The sequence below is a fragment of the Zonotrichia leucophrys genome, chromosome 6, assembly GCF_028769735.1.
Source record: "Zonotrichia leucophrys gambelii isolate GWCS_2022_RI chromosome 6, RI_Zleu_2.0, whole genome shotgun sequence".
Taxonomy (NCBI): Eukaryota; Metazoa; Chordata; class Aves; order Passeriformes; family Passerellidae; genus Zonotrichia; species Zonotrichia leucophrys.
Window position 1 is genome coordinate 16,957,262 of NC_088176.1, and position 23,959 is coordinate 16,981,220.

The 23,959-nt window shown below is 40.8% G+C and overlaps 1 protein-coding gene across 6 annotated transcripts; it reads right to left on the reverse strand.

Annotated features, from left to right (window-relative positions):
* Window positions 1-1,226: 1,226 nt before the first annotated feature.
* On the reverse strand, window positions 1,227-22,600 carry STAMBPL1 (STAM binding protein like 1). 6 transcript variants are annotated; one of them, XM_064717381.1, is made up of 12 exons: window positions 22,462-22,600; window positions 12,255-12,355; window positions 11,614-11,774; window positions 10,519-10,736; window positions 8,997-9,072; window positions 7,471-7,566; window positions 6,489-6,843; window positions 5,781-5,905; window positions 4,779-4,916; window positions 4,039-4,151; window positions 2,451-2,550; window positions 1,227-1,533 (listed from the first exon to the last, which is right to left on the reverse strand). In XM_064717381.1, exons 3-12 carry the CDS (start codon window positions 11,695-11,697, stop codon window positions 1,477-1,479), a joined length of 1,362 nt encoding a protein of 453 aa, XP_064573451.1. In that variant the 5' UTR covers window positions 11,698-11,774; window positions 12,255-12,355; window positions 22,462-22,600; the 3' UTR covers window positions 1,227-1,476. The 6 variants fall into 6 exon arrangements, with proteins under 6 accessions (XP_064573451.1, XP_064573453.1, XP_064573456.1 ...); XM_064717383.1 differs by lacking the exon at window positions 22,462-22,600 and adding an exon at window positions 12,992-13,226 and having other exon boundaries at window positions 11,614-11,807; XM_064717382.1 differs by having other exon boundaries at window positions 1,342-1,533; window positions 11,614-11,807; window positions 22,462-22,588.
* Window positions 22,601-23,959: the final 1,359 nt, after the last annotated feature.

The following is a 23,959-nucleotide window of genomic DNA, read 5'->3' on the forward strand; positions in this document are numbered from 1 at the left end:
ATTATCTATCCACATCACTTCTTACTACCCAGCTCTCATGCTGGAAAAGCTAATTTCTTACAGTTCAGGGCCCAGGGGTGTATGATATGTACCACAACAATCCTGTGTTTTCTTTAAAGAAATAAAACCTGTTCCTTTGGGAGCATATCTAAACACTAATAGTAGGTCAAACGTATGACTTTTCTATTGTATGCCCTCAGGATGAGTGCAGCCTATTATTTTTATTTTGTGATTTCTAGCAAGATCTAAAGGGTAATTAAGCTGGCTTAATATACTTTCTTTTCAGAACTTTTTTTTAAAGGGAGGAGTAATGTGTTCAAAGCAGCTAAAATAATTTTGACAATTTTCTTTTTCTGTGATTTTTCTGATTCCATTTATAATCTTAAACACATCAGCTAGAAGTATATGCTTAGAAGCTGAAGCCAGTAATACTGTCTTAGAAGTATATATATATATATGAATAAAGAATTCACTGAGACAGACCTGGAAAAGGTCACTTCTAAGGAGCTTGCTCCAATCTGTATTCATTAGAGTTCAGGATAAAGGATGCTATTTATTTTTCTTAACCTGTTTTCCTCTCTCAACTCAATAGTTTACCTCACTTGCCTGTTACTTGTTACGTTTCAGACTGTAAGCTCTTTGCAACAGCACCTGTTATTACCATGTCTTCATAACCCCAGGGTTTCAGATCTTGTCCATCTTCTGCCTGTTCACACATGTTGCAAACCTCTTTGTACTAACCTTATTACTTAAAGTAAAGGTCCTCTAGATTCTTGGAACAATTACTAAATAAACTCTTGTAAAAGCAAATAACTTTGTATGGCTCTTTCTTCTAACTCTGTCTAGATCTTTTTGTCTAACTCCAGATAGATTGAGGAAATCCTTTTCAGGATAAGAAGTGTCCTTCAATTTAAAGTCTCTACTGACAGGTTTCTGGAGAAGACACATTTCTCCAAGGGACTCTGATGCATCCCTACTATCCCAAAATGGTGAGGATCAGCTCTCAGGTAAAGGATTTGGATATTTCTACGTATCTTCTGCTTAATAGCTGAAACTTGAGCTATAGAAGTTGGACAGTAGAAAAAGATGAAAAACAATCACCTAAACTGATTGATTTGCCTCTACTACATATAAAAAGCCAACCACTGTTAAAAATACCTAATTCTCAGTAGGCAATTAATGCAAAAAAGTGACAAAATAAACATTACTTATTTCAACACAGTTACTGTAGTTTGAAGTTCATTTTATTGTTGTGTTTTATGGGTGAGATTTGTTTACAGATTCAGGGTTAATGCCACTGAACTCCATCTTAACAGAGCAACAAAATAACTCCAAAACAGGCTAGAGCAATAAATATCAAACCATTCAATCTAAAATGTATAAATATAAAAGTAATTTCTGAAAATGTAGGAAAAAACAGGAATCCATTTTTCTCTTTTGGCCTTTTGTAGAGTACATTGTTGTGGTCCATCCGTATCACCTCAGATCCAGCACGATTATCTTTATGTCTTTCCCAACCACATGGGTACATGGCTGCAGGAGAAGTCAACCCATTACTCTTAGAAATCTCAGTAAAATACCCAGTAACTTCATCCATTAACTACATACGTAAAAGACCACTGAAAAGAACCTACATGGAGCAAAACAACTTTTTTCAGAGTTGGACTATCTTCTCATTATCCCTACACACAGTGATGAAAGAAGAGAACAAACCAAAAAACTCTGATCTCTCCTTTTGAGGCCTAATGCTGACATTCAGAGAGCCTGACACCACATAATTTCCAATGTCTCTCAGCATTACTTCTCTGTATTGGATCATTTAATTTTAATCTATAGGAGATGCTTCTGTATTTGAAGTGAACCTCATTGAAAAAACCAAACCCTTAATTATTCAAAGGTAAAGGCTCTTATCAGAAATGCCAGTGTTGGCTGGAAGACAGTTCTGGCTGACTGTACTGCTCAGCCACACACACACACCATTATGCTGTTGAAACATCAAAAGATACACCAGTTACAGACAAATGTTCAGAGAAGCCAGGGCAAACTTTTAGCAATGAAGGAAATGGGGCTTAACCTACTTCCAGCTGTACTTTAAAGCAGCTGGGATGTTTTGCTGGGGCACCAAAATTGGAGAGATGAACTGATTCATTGCTTAAAAACTGAAGAGCTCAAGAGTAATTCCCATTTGAAAATGTGGGTTTTGCTCCTTCTGAAAGCAGGTTAAAGGGGTTACTGATAGTAACTAACCACCATCTAAATGGCAGCTTGTAACACTCACCTAATGGCTGCTTAAGTAGTCTCCTGACGTCTACCTTGGTCAGTGAACTAAGAGTAATGAATTAGTAAAACAGGGGGAAAAGTATTAAGAAATATAATCTCAAGTTTCTGTTTGCAGCAGAACCATGGTCAAGAGTTTGAATAGCAAAAACAGTGTTGAATCATATACTTACATTAAATAACCTAGGGTCCTTTGTATGAGGATGGAATCCCTTCTTTTTACAAGCAGAAACTTCTAGCATGCCAGCATTAGTCAGTCTGAAGATGCCAGTGCTGAAAAGCAGAACATGAAACTCCTGTTACACTCTGCTCCCATTTTACACATCCAAGGTTTCACACACAAATTGCTTTGCTTAAAAGAAGAACAACAGGAAGGTGCTTGGTGACCTTCAATACACAGGAGCCCCAGCTGAGCTGGGTTTTTAAAGCTATTTTAAATCAAGGGGAGTTGTGTTCCTGTAAAGGAAGGGATGATGAGGGGAAGGGGACAAAAAGGATCCCAATGCTGGTGCTGTTCCTGTTGGGCAGGTTAGGTACTGAGGGATAAGGCTGGTTCACACAGGAACAAATGCAAACCAGAAACTTGCATGTTCTGGATTGCATTTCACCCAGGACAACTTAAAAGATGCCAGCCTTTAAACCAGCTGTGTAAATGACTAGTAGGAGCACATCCTCCCCACTCTTAGGTAATCACACAAAGCATTAGAAAATGCACTGCTGCAACTCCTTAGGTATTGAATAAAATGTTGCAATCCCATCCCTCTGCAAAGAGAACCTATTACCTACAGGGCAGCACCTGACCATATAAATGTTACAGGGTGTCAGCATCAACTGTGAGAGAGGCTCGTGAGAGCAGAAATTTGGAAAGGTGTGCAGGCATGCTCAGGGTTAGAAATGCTGGTGCTTGTGCCCTTGCCTCTCAGTCTGTGTTCACAGCTCTGCTACCTGAAGGGCCCATTTAGGAAGTCAGACAACCAGGACAGGATTCACATCTACTGAGGCAGAAGGCCAGCCAGCAGGAAAGGCTGAAGAAATGCACACTCTAAAGAATGGACTTAGCCCTGGCAACCTGAAATGTCAGGCACACCAAAGGAGAATCACAAATTTGTTGAGGTTGGAAGGAACTTCTGAAGACTGTCTGGTCCAGTCCTCCTGCTCTGGCAGAATCACCTTGAGCAGGCTGCCAGGACCATGTCCAGTCACGTTTTGCATCTCTCCAAGAATGCAGACTTCATGACATCTCTGGGAAACCTGTTCCATTACAAACCTTCACATTAAAATTTGCACTATTCTAGTTTTTTTCCAGATACATAGTTTGTAAATAATTCAATTCAAAAATAGATCCTTGTTATCAAAAAAGGGAATTTTACCCTTCTGCTTTGCAAACTGCAGTTTTCACATCATTCTAGAGAAATAAGCCTAGCCTCCCTCCACACTCCTAAGCAGACAGAATGAAGACAGATCTGTGGTAGGGCATTGCCTATGAGTACTCCAGAGGAATAGCTCCTGTCATTATTACTTTGTTGAGCAGAATATATAAAAAATAAAATTTAAAACCTGGGTCTGTGGAGGGAGGAGGAGAGAAACAATACTGTGCATAGAGACTGACTGAAATGCGAGTCTAGGCTACTTGCAGAAAACAGTCACAACACAATGTTCGTGCCCTTCATCTGAGTTGACATGTACCCTTTGCATTTGATCAGATTTTATGACAAGAAGCATGGAAAAATACCAAAATGTTACTTAAAAATCTGAACTTACTCATTATGCTTTGGTGAACAAACAATTGCAATGGCCTCTGGCAACATCAGCTGATAAGAACAATGAGTATGGAGATCAACACTGGATAAGAATGCAGTTTGTGTTGGATGTGTCTACAAAAAAGAAAGGGAAAACTCAATATCATGAAATATTTCTTAAAGGTCAAGGTCAACATACATTTAAGAAGGAAAAATAATTTATTATGAGTGAAAGCATCAGTACTTCCCCAGGCTTGTCTCTAAAGTTCTTAGCCCAGGGTCTATATTGTTCTACACTGTTCAGCCTGGAGAAAAGAAGGCTTTTCAGGATGAGATTCTCGGAGGCATGTTCACAATCAGATATACAAGCAATTTTCTAATGATGGGGAGAAAAAGGTGGAATGAAGAAGCACAAGACAAATGGAAATTACTTAATTGTGTAAAATCCCTAAGAGAAAAATTTATATAAACTTTAAACAACACAATGCACCCCTCCCTGACTTTTGAATATGGCATTAGAAAGTAATAAAATACCCCAAATCAATATTAAAAAAGTTGCTCCAGCAAAAGTAGGCCCATTGTGTCAACAGGATGCCTCAATTGCATTAAGGAGTTCTCTGTGGAGAACACGAGTGCTTATTTACCTCACTGCAATTTGAATTCAGTAAGCAATTTTGTATTACTTCAGTTGTTTCTTTCTTTTGTTTTTTTACATAGTATGTAGAGTCAATATAAGAAAACCAGAATATGAGTCATACATACATGGATCCAACCCAAAGTGAGGAGATCATACTGATCCTGAATACCAAATAATTCTTCCACATTCTCCATGTCACAGTAGTCTGGTCCTGCAGTTTGCTTTGGCACTATTACATGTGTAATAGTAAATTCATTATGAGTCTGCAAAACAAACATTGACTTAGGGTGGAACAGACTGCCTAAGGAGGAAATGCTGAATCAAAAGCTGAAAGATGTCAGCTAACAAAACAGTACAGCTCCACTGATTCCAGCTCCACAGTGCAGCTCTACCAACACACTGTACCTAAAAATATGCCTTAGCATTTTGTCATGAAAGCATACAGGGTAGTATTGGTCACAACAAAAGACTGTTGTATTGAGCTGCTCTCAGTGATCAGTGTGAAAAGACTGTCCTTTAAAATAATTAAAAACATATAAAAGAGCTTTGAGAAAACTATCATGATTTTCTGTGAAACAAGACTAATACTGCTGTTCTTTCCCTTCATGCAGTTCAAATACACTTGGGATCATCTAAAATTCTTCATGTCAGCATCAGCCATGCCATCTTTCCCTGCTCTCAAAGGACATTAAGTGTAATCTAGGTCAAAGGAAAAAAAGCCTGAAAATCAAATGTTCTACAGCTTGATGGAGGGATTTCTGTTTTGTTGTGCCACTATTCATTTGATGACTCCAGTGGATTCTGGCAGTCTTTATATTTCATTGTCCTGTAACTAAACCTCACTTACCTTAGATGAATGCCAGAGAAAGTACTCGAAAAAGCCTGCATTGTACAGCATGCTGAAAAACTTGCTAGGCTTTACAGCAATAGCAGCATACTTTGAGCAGATGTTTCCCCAGTAAAGCAAGCCCACAGTGCTGAAATGACCACTCAGGTTATAATATGAAGTTCATTACATGGAAGGCTAACCATTTATATCTGCTTTTGCTCTAAAATCAATACATCACAGGATATTACAGCACTATCAAGCATGTCTTCCCCATAAAAATATGAGGCTTAAACTGTACCAGTTTTCCACAGAGAATTCCACATGTCTCTATTCCTCTTACTGTATTTGCCTCTGCCAGCAGCAGAAATTTGTGACAGAGATCCCTGGGCAAAATGACACCTCTGAGTGCTTCGGCCAATTGAGCTAACCAAGAATAAAAAAAAAAAAAAAAGAAAAAAAAAAGAGAGAAAGAGAGATAAAAAGGCATTTACAGCTAGCAGCTAACACAACGAAGATCCCTAAAATAAGGAAATATACACAGTGTATTACACTATATTACCACAAGTGGAAGTATTATACTTACCACATCATAGACTTCTAATGAGAATAAATCTACAGAACAAACACTTCATCTAAATTGAAGTCACCAACCCACAAGATACACTCACTTGCCCATCCCTGAGGTGACAGCTGGGACCATCTCCCAGGCCAAGGCTTTCCAGGGGGAACCACTGCAGGTTCTGTTTCTGGTCCCTTGAAGCCTATGGCAAGATTCAGACTTCATTTCACAGGAACACTAAATCTCAATCTCTGTATCCATCCATTGGTACTCAACTGGAAAATGTGAAACTGTGTAACTGTCCTCTTAAAATGAAGAAACTATAAGGAACTGCTGTGTTTGCACAAACCTGTCCATGGTTATTTCAGTATGGGCATCCTCAAAGTGAATAAAGACACATGCAGGTAGACAAAATAAAATAGGGAAAAAAGAAATGTGTGCACTTACTCTGAACAGCACTTAGAGTAGCTGCTGGCTTTAAGACCCGTTCCATGGGCGGCGAACGTCCAGCACAGCCAGAGGTGCCGCGCCTCTCCTTTTTCTCCAGCAGTGCTGCAGATAAGGAGCTGTTCTCTGGTACGGAAACACAAGACAGCATACTTCCATCTATCTGTTCAGACATAACCACACTCTCTTTGATTTTCTGATCTCGAGCTAGCTCTTGCTTCTTAAGTTGATCCTCAAAGAACTGAAACTGCTCTGATTCGAGCTGCTGCTGCCGCATGTGTGCGATTCGTTTCTTCTCTGCCTCTATTAGCTTTTGGTGCTCCAGTTTCTTCAGAAATTCAGTTTTACATTTGTTCTGAAACATACACAACATAGTGACATTCTCAGAACGCCAAAAATGCTAGGAAAAATTGAAGGAAAGGAGTAATCTAACAGTTCAATAAAACCATAAAATCCTGTCATTAAAAAGGAACTCTTTTGGAACCTGGTTACTGAACTGGAAAATAAAACTATATCCCCAAAGGTAGGATGGAAAACATAGCATTGATGGATGGAACAAAAAAGATGTTTCTCAGATGCTTTTTCCAAGACAAGGTTTTAAGCTATAGATTCTGTTTTCAGTGGCTTCAATCTCAATTCAAAGTAGAGCACATTTGGAGCCAAGGAATCTTTTCCACTTATTGACAAACTCATACTCAATTTCATTCTCTTTATAAGACTGAATCAGAGTATACCAAAAACGTATTTGGATCTTTGTAGACACTTATTAAGCAAATATAGCAGCACATGTATTTCCTAGCACACATTTGCATTATCTATTTTTAAATGACCAGCTGATTCTCAAGAAGAAATGAAAAGTCATTCCTAAGCAGCTCAGGAAATTATTAGCTTTTTGTAAAATTGGCATTTTACTGCTTAATTTTCAAGTTTTATATGACAGAAAAATATTCATGTCAACATTTATTATTCATATAAAACTTACTTTGTGTTGCATGTATTCTTGATATTCTAAGTTATATTTTTTTAAAAGATCTCTTTTCAGTTCGTCTGTCCGTGGGAATGCAACCTCCTTCAATTTCTTTGAGGTGGGATGGGGAAAAAGATAAATAAATTTACTTTTCACTTTTTAAAAGAGCCACCTGAAAAACAAACTCAGCTGTAACAAAGATTTTTTTAAAATATAAAACAGAAAAAACCCCTGCTCTTCTCACAGGAAAAAAAAAAAAAGCAAAAGATAAAATACACACTATATCATCAGTTTATGAAACTTCTATAGTACATTGCTTTCAATAAAATTATTGATTACATTAGTGAAACATGTGACATGGCTGCTTCTTATCTCAAGGAAAGATTAGTCCTTTTAGTAGGAGTCTGTTATCTCTGTCTTGTTTAATAGGAGTGTGATGACTAATGTTTTTGTTGTGGGCGTAATTCTTAAAAAAATGCTAAGACCAACTTAGAGAGTTTCAGGTAGGATCACTGCATTTTTCTCTGGAACTTCCCAGTCAGAAATATGTCTGAATATGCCCATTTCCAAGTGGGAAAAAAAAAAGGTTTTTTTTAAGAGATAGTTATACCTGTAGCTTTCTGTCACAGACCCAGCAAAACAACATTTCTTATAATACCAATAGAACCAATACCCAATGCTTTCTACTCATGTGAAGGCTACTACAAAATAATTCAGAGGCTGTAGTCAAGGGAGGAAAAGCAACCATGTGCTTAAATCCTGCTGAGTGCCACAGGAGAAAGCAATGTTAGAAGCCCTTTCTCAGTAGGGATGTTCTCCTAGTGGACCACAGTCAGAACTTTGGCATGGATTGTTTTGGTTTTGAGTAAAACATTCAGTTTAACAGTAGAGAATGCAAGCAAACATGGGGGCACAGAGCAAGAGACACTCATGGTCCTACCAGCAACTCTCACTGGGCAGTTCCAGCTGTTTTAAGTTCAGTATAAGGCTACACTTAAAATTTATTTAGGATTTATTTCCTAGAGGGGAAAAAAACAAAAGTAAAACTATTTTGAATGGAAATGGAGAGAAAAAAAACTGGTAAAAACTAAGCAAATACATATATGGTAATAAAGAAAAAATATACTTTACTTATTTAGCAGAGCAAGCAAATACTGCACAGGCACCAGTAATGCCACACATTTCTCCTTCTGTTTGCAATAGTCAGTTTGGACCATTATCCATTCACATAATTGGGACCAGAATCAAGCTAAGTACTGTCAACATATGCATTTTTAATATGCAAACATTCAGAAATAGATGTACCTGGGCTCCCAACAACCTACCAACTTATTCAGACCATTCTCATTCAAATTTTAGATCAATAATTTAATTTCCAAAATAAAACATGTATGAGTAGTGGAGAAAAGTATCAGAAATTGAAGCTGTGATGGCTGCTATGGGTGCTCTGGGGAAAAAGAAGCTATGGCCTATATGGGCTGGGAAAAATGAAGAGGTTCTGAGTAAAACATTTCATAAAGACCAGGAAACCATAACCCTACCTTAATAATATCTTGTTTTTCTGGTACTGCACATTGGTGATAGTCTCGGTGACTGGGCAGCTTTTCTACAAATAACCTAGAAAATTAAACATGCATGTGTTTAGTAGAAGAATATCCATAATAGCTCTCATGTTGGCAGAAAAATCAGTTTCACATAACTGCTAAACACTGAATTCCAGATGACTTGGACCAGGGTTCTGCACACATGTTTAAATTAACACATTATGGTATTGACTTGTATGGGACACACAGAATAAGGACAGAAGATTTTTTCCACATCTGATATATTTTGGTTTCCATTAGTACTGGGTTAAGTTAAACAAAAAGCAAAGCCACTCTCCACTCTAGTCAGTGCTAGTAAATCCTATTTCTACTCTCTTTATCTGTTCTTAGCCAACACGCTGACTCTCCAATGGAAGACAGGAATGCAACACTGACTGTCACTAAAGCAGGTATTTTTACCAGACCAAGCTGCACAGATAAATTATGGCAACACTCAGCTGCAAAGAGTTTGTAATGCACAGCTCCCATCATTCTTTCAGCAATTTGCACAATATTCACCTCCAGAACCTCTTTTTATAGAGATAGATGCATTTGAAAACAGGTGGACTAAGAAAGGCTTGGTCTATTTTTCAGAGTATGAAGAAAATAAGGAGGGAGGAAGGATGTTTCCTTTACAAAAAATTTAAAATATGCACTGTAAAAAAACCCCCAAACCTTTCTGAAGCAATAAAACAAACCAATCAATCCCACAGCAAAACTAGCTAGGTTAAAAGTTTAAATCTGCCAGGGATATATTTTTCAGCTGTCTATTTTGAGAGTTGTAATGAAAGCTGGCCAGATTTGTTCTTTTGTGGTAAGGAGAATAATCATGAACATACATTGTAGATTTTGCATTTATTCCTGTAAGAAACAATAAATTATAGTTAAGCCTTTTGAGAGGGGAAAAAGTAAAATTAAAGCAAGAAAACACTTTTCTCATGTTTTTTTAATTATGGTGCAATACTACCATCCTTAAGATAGGCAGATGCTCATAGGACATAACTGCTAAAGGCTTAGAAATCTTACTTAAACATTTCTACTAAAGTAAAAAATTTTATTTAACCAACATGCTGACATATAAAGAATATGGGGGCAATGGTGTTCATGGTATGGCCTGGCAGAGTAAACTCAAACCTCTGTTAGGTTAATTCGCTAATAAAGTCAAAAATTTTGTTTAACCAACATGCTGACATATAAAGAATATGGGGGTAACAGTGTCATGGTATGGCCTGGCAGAGTAAACTCAAACCTCTGTTAGGTTAATTCATGCCTGGCAGTTCACACGTGGATAGAACAACCCCATGAAAAGGCGGCAGGAAGTTTTTACAAATCTCACGCTCAGTGCAAAATATCTCCAGAGAACAGAGCTGTTCTGCAAGAACACACTAAACAAATTTCTCCTTATCTAAAGGGGTTCTCAGCTCTGCATTTCATTCACTCAGAATTACAAGCTGTAAAGGCTGATGATGTGCTCCCTTACGTGATGAACTTGTTGTAGAAGACGAAGGCATTCTCGAGGTTGCCCTCCTCCATGTAGACGGCGGCCATGCGCTCCATCTCCACCCCTGAGCGGAAGTACCGCCGCGGGGTGATGTCCTCGTTGATGCTGATGTTGCTGCCCAGCTTGCTCAGGGCACGCACCCGCTCCTCCGGGCTCACTGAGATGTCTGTGTGGTCAGGAATAGCCACCAGCTTTCTCTGGAAATGAACAGTCTCGTTAGCTAAGAGAATATTCCGTTTCACTTTCAGTAAGTGGTCTCAGTCAAGAAGCTCAAGGGAAATATTCAGCTAGCTTTTTCTGAAAGTAGGCATTGGTTTCTCCACCTCTAGCCACAGTTGAAACATTACAATATTTTTCTCAATTGCAAGTAAATTGTGATCAAAAAGAAAAGTGATTTTATTCCCTCCAAAAACAGCAGCAAAAAGGATAAAATTAGGAAAATACTTGTGGGAAAAAAATTAAGTAAATTACTGTAGAAATTACCAAAGGCAGTATAAAGTGTGTTCTCTTTAAAAGCCCCCACACATGAATTCTACAAGGTTCTATCTTAAGTTACTGAAATAATTTGATGGATGTCCTGAACACTCAGACTCCTATTACATGATGTATAGCATTCGACTGCTAGAAATAGTTCAGGAAACAAAGAGCAATAAGTTCCTCTGGTGAGTCAACAGTTCACTTCAAATATTAATTTCCAGTTTTAAATGAGGCAGTTAAAGACTAAGAAGTTCAAACTAATTACTGAAGAAGAACCATATCTGCTTATTATGGTCATTACCTTCATGGTAATTAATAAATAAATAAATGGCTATTGAAAGTTGTTTCCCTCTTACTTTGATGAAATTTTTTACTCTTTCTATTCAAAATGCTCATTTCAACTTCTTAAAACTCTGGTTGGTGACACTCCATAAATCACCCATACAGAAATAAATAAATTCCAACAAAGCTTTCAGGCAGCATGCAGGAAAAGACCCATGGAGCTGAGAGCCACCACTGCTAAATCGCTCTCTTGAAATTTTTCCTAATTGAAAGAAAAGTTGCTCAGCCACTGAAACATTTTTCTGTAATACATACCAATGAGCTGACAGTGAATGGCTGCTCCATGTTGTTGTCTGCCTGCAAACCAAGGAGATTGCTGTTTTCCTCCAAAGTCTCCATCTGACTGAAAGGCCAGTACCAATCCTGAGCTCAGTATTTGCCACCAGATGTCTCAGGGTTTAATAGCCCAAGGGAAACTGGAATACAGATATGCTGATTGTGGTTGTGTGCTGGAAAAAATAAGTCATTCAGATTAGAAATATATTCAAATGTCACATAACTTTGCATGCCAGCAGCCACTCATTACTTTGGTGGCACAGTACTTATACCTGTAATAATAATTTAAAACTTACCAGGTGTCTAGAATTTAATTGGGAATGCATAAGGGCTTATAGCGCAGTTGTGAACTAGTTGACCTGTACTAAGGTTATTTCAGCAGATTTCAACACAATAAATTATTTTTACAATTTTTATAGCAACTTAAAAACCCACTAACTTTCAAATATTAAGTGAAAAACACAGAAGTTTGAGGATTTAGAATCTGTGCTTCCTTGAGCATATGTTTACAAACATATTTATAAAAAGTATGAATCTGGTATCTTAATTTTCTGCTAAGACTATGAGAAATAAAACTTTACACACAAATTTGTATCAGTAATATAAAGCAGAAAAAATACCTCAAACACCATGTGTTCCACCTGCACAGCTTGCTGGTTTCAACACTCAACACTGGTTTCAACACTGACGAGCCAACAAATAAATATTCCTCCTTGCACAGCTTTGAACAAGTAAAGAGAAAAAATGTAGATGTTGTGGTCATCAAAAAAATAACCCAAAAGGAAACTAAACCAAAACAAGGAAACCCAACTCTGAGAGAGGAATGAAATACTCAAATTACACAGGAAATGTGAAAATTAAGTTTCTAATGCGTTTTTTCATTTGTGTGCTCAGTCTAAACAGATTTGACCTTGCATGTCATGGGCTCTTCATAGGTTGCAATAAACTTACTTATGCTCTGTAAAAGCATAGAGTGGGTTCAGCAAAGATATTTTCTCAGCACACCTCTCTCTAGAGAGAGGCCAAAGGACTCTGGGTTGAAAAAAACAGCCCTAATGTGTTTTTAGATGGCTGTATTTCTCAAGTATTGATTTTTGTGTTTGTCTCTTTCTCATTTTTCTTCCAAAAAGCAATAGTATCTATTAGATCAGTCCTTAATTTTAACTTGTAGTGCAATTCATTTTCAAGAAGTTTTGCTAATTAAGGTATTCAAACTGCTTGCATAATTTGTAACCAAAAAAATAAGCAAGGCTTATACATTTGAGAAAACAATCTTAGTTGTGGTTGCAGTGCTAATTAAAATAGTTCTCTAAGCCATTTAATTTTACACACATGGAGCTCTGGTGTAAATGATCACCTTGGCAGGAGAGCCTATTCATTGCCTGCTCACAAACTGCAGAAAGGCCCCATGGGACAATGATAAGGAAATATTTCTGCTTTAGCCTATTCCAAGAAACTTTCTGCTTTAGGGCTTGTTCCACCTGAAATCCTTCTTCACTGAAGCACTGTAGATGTGGAAGGCTGTGGAAGGACAGAGCTAAAAGCTTGGCCAGTGCAGTTTGTGTCAGACTTCTGGCCCTGCAGCCCAAATTCTATCCAGAAATAAAACCTTCAATCAGAGACTCTGCATGCATACACTTTGTGGAACTCAGGAACAAAAACCAAAAACCAACCCAACTAACCAAACAAGAAAGGACTTAAAAAGCATATTTTACAAATACTTATCCATTCACTTATCCATCACTTGTGAATTTTAAATTTTATTTCCCCTAGAAGCATCTGGGACAGCTAAAATACTTGAATGGAAGAATGGATTTGGTCTAAAATATGCATCCAAGTGTAACAAACTGCAAAATGTTCTAGTCACTCATGTATATAAAAATCATTCAAAAGTAAAGGTGCAGAAATGTATTTCTTTCCAATTTCTTATTTCATTTTGCAGCTTCTGGCAAGAAAGCTTTTCTGTAGCAGTTTTTCATTCTGCTTTCAAGGCTTTCTCCCTTAGGAGTCCTTCTGCAAAGGCTGGAGAGGAAATGGACATTAAGGACAATGCTCATGATATGGTTCCCACTGGAGACATGGGCTATGGATCAAATGCTTCTTTCAGCTGTTACCACTCCTTGGAGACCTTTCAGTCCAGCTGGTAGGCAAGTGCAAAGAAGTTATTGCAAGTGGCAAACACAGGAGCCACTAATTAGGGGTCTGGGTGTTTTCTTGGGGCCAGCACTCCCAAACAGGTCTTTATTAAAGAACCCTGTGGTATTCCCCCACCAAAATCTCTTTGGAAATGCCACAGGAAGACATCATGGAACCCTTTACTTGCAAATGTTTCTCAACTTGACTGGGTCTAAGAGTATCAAAATTATAAACACAATTCAGTCTTCTTTAAACCTAAAGAAGCATTTGTCATAATTATTTTTTAAAGTGTAATACCAGGTATTTTAAACAGAAGACATCTGGTAATAGCAGAAACTCACACTTCCTCAAAATTGTGTCAGAGCCTGGAAAGGATGAAGAAGCTCTGCAACAGACATAAGACATGCCACAGTGCAAGAGCTTAGCAGAAGAATGTCTGCAAATAACAGAAGAAACTGTCTTTGTAAATTTAGTTTCAGGAACACACTAAAAATGAGACACTGCAAATAAAGAAGAAATACTAAGATGAATTTGTATCCCTTTTACAAAAATGTTATATAAGATTCAAATACATTCACTATTAGAGGTGGCAGTGTAACTTCAGAAAAAAATTCCTATAAAGATTGTTGGCTGACTTATGACTGCACTCCAATAAATTATCCTTAACATGTGGACGCATGGGCAGAATTCTGAATGATTAAAATGCAGAGAGTTAAGCTTTACTGCAAACAGCACCAGAGGCATGTGTGCCAGGTGCCTGGAATGCCTGTGTGCATAATGCTCCTCACACCCAGCTCCACAGTCACCTTCAGCTGCTCCAAGGGCATGGCACTGCCAGGGGCTCCCCTCACCCTCACCGTCCTCTCTGTGCTCTCACTTTGCTGCCTCCACCGACTTCACGGCAAGCTGTAGCTGATGCAAATTAAAATTACATGGACTTTTACTTCATTCTCCAAATCAAAATGCAAAGGAGCAGGCAGAACCATGAAGCCAGCAAAGCAGAGGTTTGTCACTTTCTGAGGCACTGCTGTCCTAGATTGATATGAGCTGGCTTTGAAAGGGCACCCTAAGAGTTTGTATAGTTCCTACAAAAATTGCCCAGTTCTGGCAAGTGACTCTGTTTTCCAGAAATATATTTCACTTTACAAGAGTAAAGATAAATTCAAATACCAAATCTCTCTGTATAGCTGAAACTAATTATACTCAAACATACAAAATACTTATGCTAATACAATGAACTACAATCCAACCTCAACTACAGTGGATAAATACCAATGCTAGCTTAGAGCTGTCTATTATACTCTAAAGTGCTCAAAACTCCAAGAGTGAAGATGCATTTTTCTACTTCACTATTTCAGGCATTCCAGTTAACTTAGATGGACTTAGGTAATGCTTGTTTGAGGAGAAATTCCAGGACATTTAGCATTCAAATTAAGTTTTTTTTCTAATTATGAGTTTTCTGATAGTTGTTACCAAATAATAAGAATAATCTAACATCTATTCAATGGTTAAGAAATTTTTCTTGATTTCATTGGGAATAGCACTTCTCATCGAATCCCATATCCTCCTCAAAAAGCATTTGTTTTCCCACATGTCCCATCTTATTATTGTATGTATTATTCCTTGACAAATCTAGGTTCATTAAATCAAAGCCATTCAGACACAAGAAAGCAGAGCAAACTGAAAAAACCAGCATTTTAAATCGGATTGAAAGTGATTCCCTCTGTTCAGGCTAATAAGCATGGTACCAAGTAGGAGGGAAATGAAAAGCTGAGAGAGAACAATTTTAAATGAAAGTACATGCCAAGAGTAGTACACAAAGACAGAACAAGCATATCAAGCACCTCAGGAGCAGGCTCATGAGACAGAGGTGGTGTGAGAAGACCTGGGCAATGCATGCCCAAACAAACCCTTCTGAGAGCTGCAATATCCCAATTCACCACGAATTCCCCAACGCCCTCACGGTTTGCTGCACGCTGGCACACCAGGCATGGCCAGCCTGGCTGGAGGTGGCCAAGAGAGGCACCCTGGCTGCGCTCAGAGCCCGACGGGCCCATGCCCTGCTGGCTTTCCCTGTGACACACGTGTGGGGTGGCACTGAGAGGTGACACACATGGCTGCACGGCTGCGGTGCTGCAGGAGCTGCACGGGCAGTGTTTGCAATGCCTGCAGCACTGCAGCCGGGGCACAGCCTGGCACAAGGAGCAGGTCTCTGTGCCTTGCTGGGACAGACCCTGAATGTCCTTCCCTGACGGAGCCTGGCTCTGGGAGGTGACTGTCCCGGCCAAGGCAGGGACACCAAGCAGGACCATGCTCTGCCCAAGGACGCCCACAGGGCCTGTGGCACCCCCGTGGGAGCTGCGCTGCTCCAGCTCTCCACAGCGGACACAAAGACAAGCTCAGGGCGTCGGGACCTCCCAGAAACTGAGTGCAGAGCGCTAGCACTGAATTTCAGCCCCTTGGTGTCATCTGGAGGCTGCTTTCCCTTCTTCAGTTCCTCAGAAGAGGTTGAATGAGCAATGTTGCTGGTTCTTGAGAGGTTCCGAGAAACGCTGAATGAGCTTTTGGATTTTTAAACAAGTAACTGAGTAACTTCCATAAATATTATTAAAATATATGTAATTTTCTCTTTGTAACATTAGTTACTTTGAAACATTTGAAACATAAAACTTTGAAAGAGTTTCCTCTTTGTAACACATTTTTAAATTTCAAGGGAATTAATCATAACACGGACTGCACTGCTCTCAGCAACATTTATCAATATTTTGATTATTTGTCTTATGAAAAAATCTTCGTTAAAGAGATCACTTTTCTTCATTCAAAGATTATGTTAAAAATAATCCATGCAATGATTTATTCTCTGAATATTTTTAATGGTGGATTATTCCAGAATTACTCATCCTTTTGTTTGATATTTTTGCAGAATGTAAAGCCTAGATGAGGTTCCCACCAAAATCATTCACTTCACTCCATTGGGATCAGGACTCTTAAAGTATATCTGGAAATATATGCTAATATAGAAGCTAAAATGTAGTATAGTTCTACTTTTTGAAGCTACTCTTGAGAGAACTGTTCTGCAGCCATCCCATGGCAAGAAAAAGCTTACTTTAATATTGCCATGAGAAGTTAGCACAATCATACTTCATGTTACTATACTAGGAAGTGTGATGAGTACAGAATCCTAGAATAAAGATGCATGTCAAATCATAAGGAGGTCAGTCCTCATTAAAATAGCCAAATTAGCAAGTGCAAATAACACCTTTAAATTACCCATAATGGAACGAAGTTGTCTCAGCAAATTTTAAATAGGTCACACCAGTGATTGCCAGATGAAGGTAAAGGACCATTTCATGCCAGTAAGTCACCCATGAAGCAGATACTTGAAATTCTGTACTTGGAAGTGAATACTCAAGTGAATTTGGTGAAAAACAGGTTAGAAATACAGGCACCTATCTCATTCAGCTCATTTTGAAATTCCAGGCTGTGTATTGGCACAGCACGTGATTATTTATATACACACACACTTAGGTTTGATATATAAATATGCTAAATACCAGCCTAAATAGCAAACTGCCTTCTGTTGGTTCTCTCCAAAAAGAAACAGCATATTCATCTGTCAACATGCTTTTTGTAACAAGCATTCATCATCACAGCAAATGATTCAGCTGGTATAGTAAGCAGTCTCTTCTGGGGAAAAAACCCAACAAAGCACTGAATGTCATGGCAAGAAGATTCTCTTGTGCAGAGGAAATACCCAATCCACAAAACTCAACAGAATGGCCTTTCAATGAAAGGAATCACTGCGAGGAGCCAGTTCCTGAAAATCCTGTGCCTTTCAACGGAGAAGTTGCTCTTTACAGCAACTACTGAGCTCAGCTCTAGAAAAGCCCATCTCAGTAACAGCTCATAGTCTGACAGTGCTCCATTTAAACAGCAGCTCCAAGACCACCTCCCAAGCTCCACTAACTGCCAGGAGCAGCTGCTGAGCTATACAACCATCTCTCCTAGAAACGGGTCAAGAACATTTCCTCTTTCTCACTGGTGAAGGAGCAGTGCCTCCCATGCCCCAGCACACTGCCCAGAGCCCCTCTGTGTCAGTGGAGGATTGACAGCAGCTGCCTGGGCACTGAGCAAGAGAAATCACAAGCAGGGAAGATCCTCCATGCACAGGTCTGCCAAACTCAAGACTTGCTTATATGCTTAGGCACTTAGTGCTGCACCTTGCATCATAAAACTAGGCTTTATTTTCATCTAAAAAAAGAGTGGGTGACACAAGGGTCTGTTTTCCCATTCCAAAATGAAGTTTGAATTAATTGTCTGAAGACTGTTATAGTTCTGCAAATATTTGGACTACTGCAATTAGCCATTGTAGTTTCTTGAATATCATTGACTACCTGTTTTCTAAGGACAGCATTCCTCTTGGCACAGATTCAAACATCACTGCATCAAGAAGCTGTGTTAATAAAATTAGATTGCTACTGGTTCTAAGACTGATAAACCACTACAATATTCAGATAATGTCCAACATGGCACGTGCAAGAACCTGACTTCTGCTCCCTACAGAGTATGTGAATGCAGAGCCTACAGGCTTCTCTCTCCTACTGCTTCACAGCACAGAGGAGACCTCTGACTGGCAACTATTTTCTCATTCATTTTTATTCAGGCTGTTTTGAAATCAACATCTAGTATGGTTGTGCTACTACAACATAACCCAATGCATTTGAGCTGTAAAGACAGATGGCAGCTTGCTTCCAGATTTATTAACATCGATATTAGTGACTTCTAGGAGAATGTCCTCAAAAAAGGACTGGAAATATTAAACATTCAAACATGCACTTGTGAACTGACAGTTCATGCTCTTATGGATTCTTGTGTTAAAAGAAAACACAATCCCTCCTCCCCCCTCCTTTCTTTAGTGACACCATTCAGTTTTAGCAAAAAAAGCATTTTTAACATAATGGATAAATATCAACCATGGTAGAATGTCTTGGATTACAAGCAAAATCTTTCTTAGGTAGTCAGTGAAATATTACTTATGCAACAGAGAACAGCATCTTTCCAGTGACCCACTAAAAGGATGTTCTAGACATGATGTAAAAAACAGTGCCATTTCTTCCTTTGGGAAATCCACAACAATCTCCCAAGAAAATTGCACCAGGGACAGTGACCCAGAAGAGGACAGAAGTACAACAAAGAGCTGTTTTTATACAATTTGTTCTTTGATGATTCAACTGAAATACTGAAAAAAGGAGATACTTGCAATCCATTACATCAGTAATAAAACTAACTTCCACCATGAAGACAAGAAGCTGTGTTGCTAAGGGAAACAAATGAGAGGTTAAAATCAGCACAGAGGCCTGCAACTCCATACACTTCTGAGAAACAAAGAAAGCAGGATTCCTTGTAAAGTCTTAGGTGTCACAGATTTTTTTTTTATCTGTGTCCCTATTTCTCTCAGGGACAAGGTCCCACTAGGCTAGAGGGGTTAAGAATCCTCTTGTTCTTCCTATGAAATGCAATGACTTTTTTTGGCAAAATATATCCTACCGAAATCTAGAGCACTTGAGACTCCATAGCATCTAACAAGGACACTTGTTGATTGAGTGAGTAACTGGTTGCAGCAATCAATTTATGTTTCTATCAGATGACAAATTTTTATGCTGTCTTACTTTCTACAGTTCAAAATATAGGGGACAAAATAAAAGTGAGCCAAATTTATTTGACATTTCTGACATACAAATTCACAGTCTATTTGAAGCCTATTAAAGTGCCTATAAAGAATGAAACTTGTTTTTTTGGCCTCGCATCTAGAAAAAAATAATTTGAGGCATTGGTTCAAAGGATTCTGACTGTTTTGTACACAAATGGTTAAGTAAGGAAAGGTAAGAAATGGATAGTGAGATTGCCTACAGGATGAAGTGTGATCAATCAGTATGAACAACTACCATTTATCTAGCATGATTCTGCTGTACAATGTTTATATTAAAATAACACAGTTAGTTGATTTCATAAGGGAATCTGTGACCTTCTCCCCTATTCCAGATGATTCAGGATGTAACATGCTATGAGCAAAGAACAACCCAGGAAAAACAAGAAGAATGCCTGGTTCTATGAAAAGATTTCTGTGAGCTTTAGACTGCTTGTTCTACTTGGACAGTTACAATATTTCTCTTACTTAGGTTTCTAAGATTGACAGCGTTAAGCACATGTTTTATAGCAGCACTGGCTGTAACACACTCAGCTCACAGGGCTGCTTGACAGTCAGCTGAATGATCCAGAATACCAAAGCTGAGCATGATGACTTTTGGTTGACATTTTGTAGCCCTGCAGGCCAACAGCTTCATCCCAGTGCAGCTACCCACAGTCTGCCTTTGAGCCTTTCAAATTATCTGCTTGCCCCCTCAGGATCAGCCCATTGATCTTTGCAGCATACACAAGCTCCTTTTTATACCAACATCGAGCATTAGATGTCTCTGAAGGCTTTTTGACAGCAGTGCAGAGATGCTGACGGGTCAGAGATGCTAAAAGCTGCTCCTACGCTGATTGTGTGCAGGGCCCACAGCTTCCATAACGCAATTCCCTGTGTTGTGAGCTGAATGTGACTCATCCAGAGCTGCCAGTAGGAAGTGGTAGGCAGAGGGTTGTGTCTGAGGAGCTGCCTGACTCACAGAGCTTCTGAGAGGCACCAGCACCTGGGCAAGATTGACAAGCCTGGGTTTTTATCATAGGAATTTCTTTGCAACAACAGCACTAAGCCACTGCACAAGGATTGTTCAGGAACTGCACGAACAAGATAATTTTCTTTCATGGATTGATACTTCTATTTATAATGGGAAGCATGACCAGAAAATGTGTTTCCTGGCACAACAATCTAAATGTTCTAGTTTTATCAAAATTGTATAGACAAAGACTTCCTTTACATGGCAGCAGACTAATTTTCAGAACAAAAATTGGAAGTGTAACATTTGGTGCAGAAATAAAATTTCAGGAGTCTGATAAAACCAGAAAAAAGCATTATTCATACATGTCCAGCAAACAGAGACCGAAAACTTAGCTTTATACGGTATTTGTTCAGTGCCTTCATGCACAAGTCACCTTGCTATTCCCTCAGCAGCTGAAGAATTTACAACATCCCTCACCTTGAGCTATACTGTTCCTGATCCTGGTGATTAACTTCCAGGAAAAGCCTTAAGGCCTAACCTTCAGCAGGTTTAATGCACATAAAGAAAACCACACAATAAATGCCTTCACAGCGTCTGCAGAGCAATATCAAGTAATACAAATGACTGCAGGATTGATCAAAACAATTTTTAAACATAATGCTACAAAATACCTCCTTGTACTTACAGCCATTTAAAATACTGTACACACACACCCACACAAGGACCCCCAACTATGAAACTGGTACCTACAGAATTATACAGAATTTGGGATGAATGCTTCCTGCATTCCTACCATATCCTGTGATCTATGAAACTCCACACTTGTAAACACTGGCCTTTAGTTTAGTTATCCAAACATTTAGCACTTTGACATGCAATATACCAGCTGCAATGCATTTAGTACATGAGAAAACTCATCTGTTTCAGAGTAAATTGCCCGATCAGCACCCACAACAACAAACCTGGGCTCCATTCTCCTGGGAATATTCAATGAAGTTCTGGGTCTATATCCTATTTTCTACAACTTGGTTGTCTAAGGCAAGTCCTCAATATATGCTACCTAGTTTTGGATAGTAATCCATTTAAGCCTGCAATGAGGAGAAACCTCACTTCTGTGCAGACAGAACTTTCTCAAAGCTGGTCTTCACCTGGGGAATGAATGTTCTGGGAAGCACAGTGTCTCCAAGATCTCATAATCTCACTGCTTCCCATTGTCAGTAGAAGGTGGGGGGTTTCCTGCCCATGACTTCTCAGAGCATTCAGAACCACGTGCATATTAAACACAAATCATTCCAGATCAAGAGGAATTCCCCCAGAAGAGACTTTTTGGCACCTTCCTGAAACCGGGCAGCATGTGTAAGAGCGAGACACATTCCTCAGTGCACTTCAGAAGGACACCTGAGATCCTACAGAGGTCAAAAGGAGGCAGGTACAGAACCAAGTACATGAACAGAAAAAGCTCATCACAGAGTTACAGATGCTCAGCAACCACAATTTCTACTGCTTTAGATTCTTTCACTTTCTATTCCGATGACCACCTTCCACATATATACGGAAATAATTTAAAGCCAGAACACTGTTATCGGTTTGTTTTGCCCCAGGCACACGGCACCATTCCGGACTCCCACCACACCGCCCCAGCCCTTTGCGAGCCGCAGCGGAGTCAGCAGGACCGGCCGGCCGGGCTCGCTGCCCGCCGCCCCCGGCACGGGCACAGCCCCTCACAGCCCGCGCTGCCCCCGCCGCTCCCGCTCCCCGCTCCCGCCGGGTGCCGCCCTGCCCGGAGGGAGGAGGGCTGTCCCGAGAGGCCTCCGCGGCTCCGCACCTGACACCGGGGCGGGGACGGGCGCTGCCCGGGCCGAGGAGCGGATGGAGCGAGTACCGGCCCTTGCCGCTGCCGCGGCCCCGGAAGGGGTCCCGGCCCTTGTGGCTGTGCCCGCAGGGGCCGCTGGCGCAGGCGGCGGGATGGATGGATAGAGGCGGAGGCAGCGCCTGGCCGCTCCCGCAGGGGCAGGGCGGTGCTGCTTACCGGCTCTCGCATCCGCGCTGGCGGCGGCTGCCGCGGACAAAGCGCGGGCCGGGGGGAGGCAGGAGCGCCAGGCGGCCTGGGCCTCCTCTGCTTCTCTCTCTCTTCTTGCTCCTCCCGCCTCGCCTCGCCCCGGCGGGCCGCGGAGCCGCGGGCGCCCTGCGCGGGAGCGGCCCCGGGCGGGCGGGCAGGCAGGTGGCGGCGGGCACCGAGCGCCCTGCGCCGCCGCAGCCGGGCCCGTCACCGTGCGGGGCGAAGGGAGGAGCCTGCGCCGCGCCGGGAGAGCGAGCGAGCCGTGCCGCTCCGCGCTGCGGGCTCCGGCCGGCACAGCCCCGCCGCTGCTGCCGGGGCTGAGGGCAGCGGGAGCGCCCTGCGGGGGCGGAGGGTGCTGGGGGCAGCACGGTCCGTGCGCACCTGGGATGTGCCCCCTCCGCATCCCCCTCGGTACCGGAGCCAGCCCGGCCATCACTGAGTCAGTCTTTATGTGCTTGGATACTGGAGGGTGTGCACACCTCACCTGCCTGGGCTCTCCTGAACTTTGGGAAGGGCTAACTCAGGGGAAACAATGTTTTGGAGGAAGCTGTGGGTAAGGAGGAAAAGGACGAAAGATAACTGAAGGTGTGGTTGGCAGTGTGAGGCTGCTGTACCTGGGAAGCAGCATGCTGGACAGGAGGGCCTTCCTCTGAAGCAGAGGATGTAGGCTGGGTTTCTGAGGAGGCAGGGCACTGCTGTGGGCTGGCCTAGATCTCTGCTGTTCTCTGAATGTTCAGCCAATGCAGCAGATAGTCACTCTGTGATCAGTTTGGATGACCTTTATATTGTCTTTTTGCTGAACTTTGTGCTCGGCAGGTATTGATCATATTGATGCCTTTACTGAACCCCAAACCTGAACATGGAAGTCTAGACATGGTCTAAGATGCTTGTATTTAGTTCATCCTGCACCCCCAAACACAGTAATGTATTTTTCCTCCCCTCCTTTCATTGTGTGTGAGGCTGTTCTGGCTGCTTGGCTTCCCAGCCTTGAGGTACCTCTCTTGGTGCTGGTGGCTGTGGAGTGGCACCACAGGTCTTGATCCTGGCTTCAAGAATAGGAGAGACTGATTTGGGCAAGCAACAAAAATCCAGTATGTTCAAGCACCTACCTTGTTATCTTGGATTTGGCTGAGAGAGTTATGAAATAGAGGCTCCAGTCTATGCCATGGAGGGTTTTCAGTGCACTGTTGAGTTAATCCTGTCCTGAAGCAATCATGGGAAGGACACTTTCAGTGCTGCAAGGATTTTGTCTGGATAGCTAAAAGTTTTCCAAGGGGAGATGTAAAGAATGGCTATTGCTGTTGTCCAGACCCTGTGCATTCCAGGACTGAATTTCTGATGGATGGCAATAAGAAGATAAAGTTTGCTTGCAGGAAACTTTGGTAAATGGAGAGCCTATCAGATGGGTATTAGGAAATTCTCTTCTGTTAGAAAAACTGGCAATCCTTTGTAAAACTCAGTTATGGCA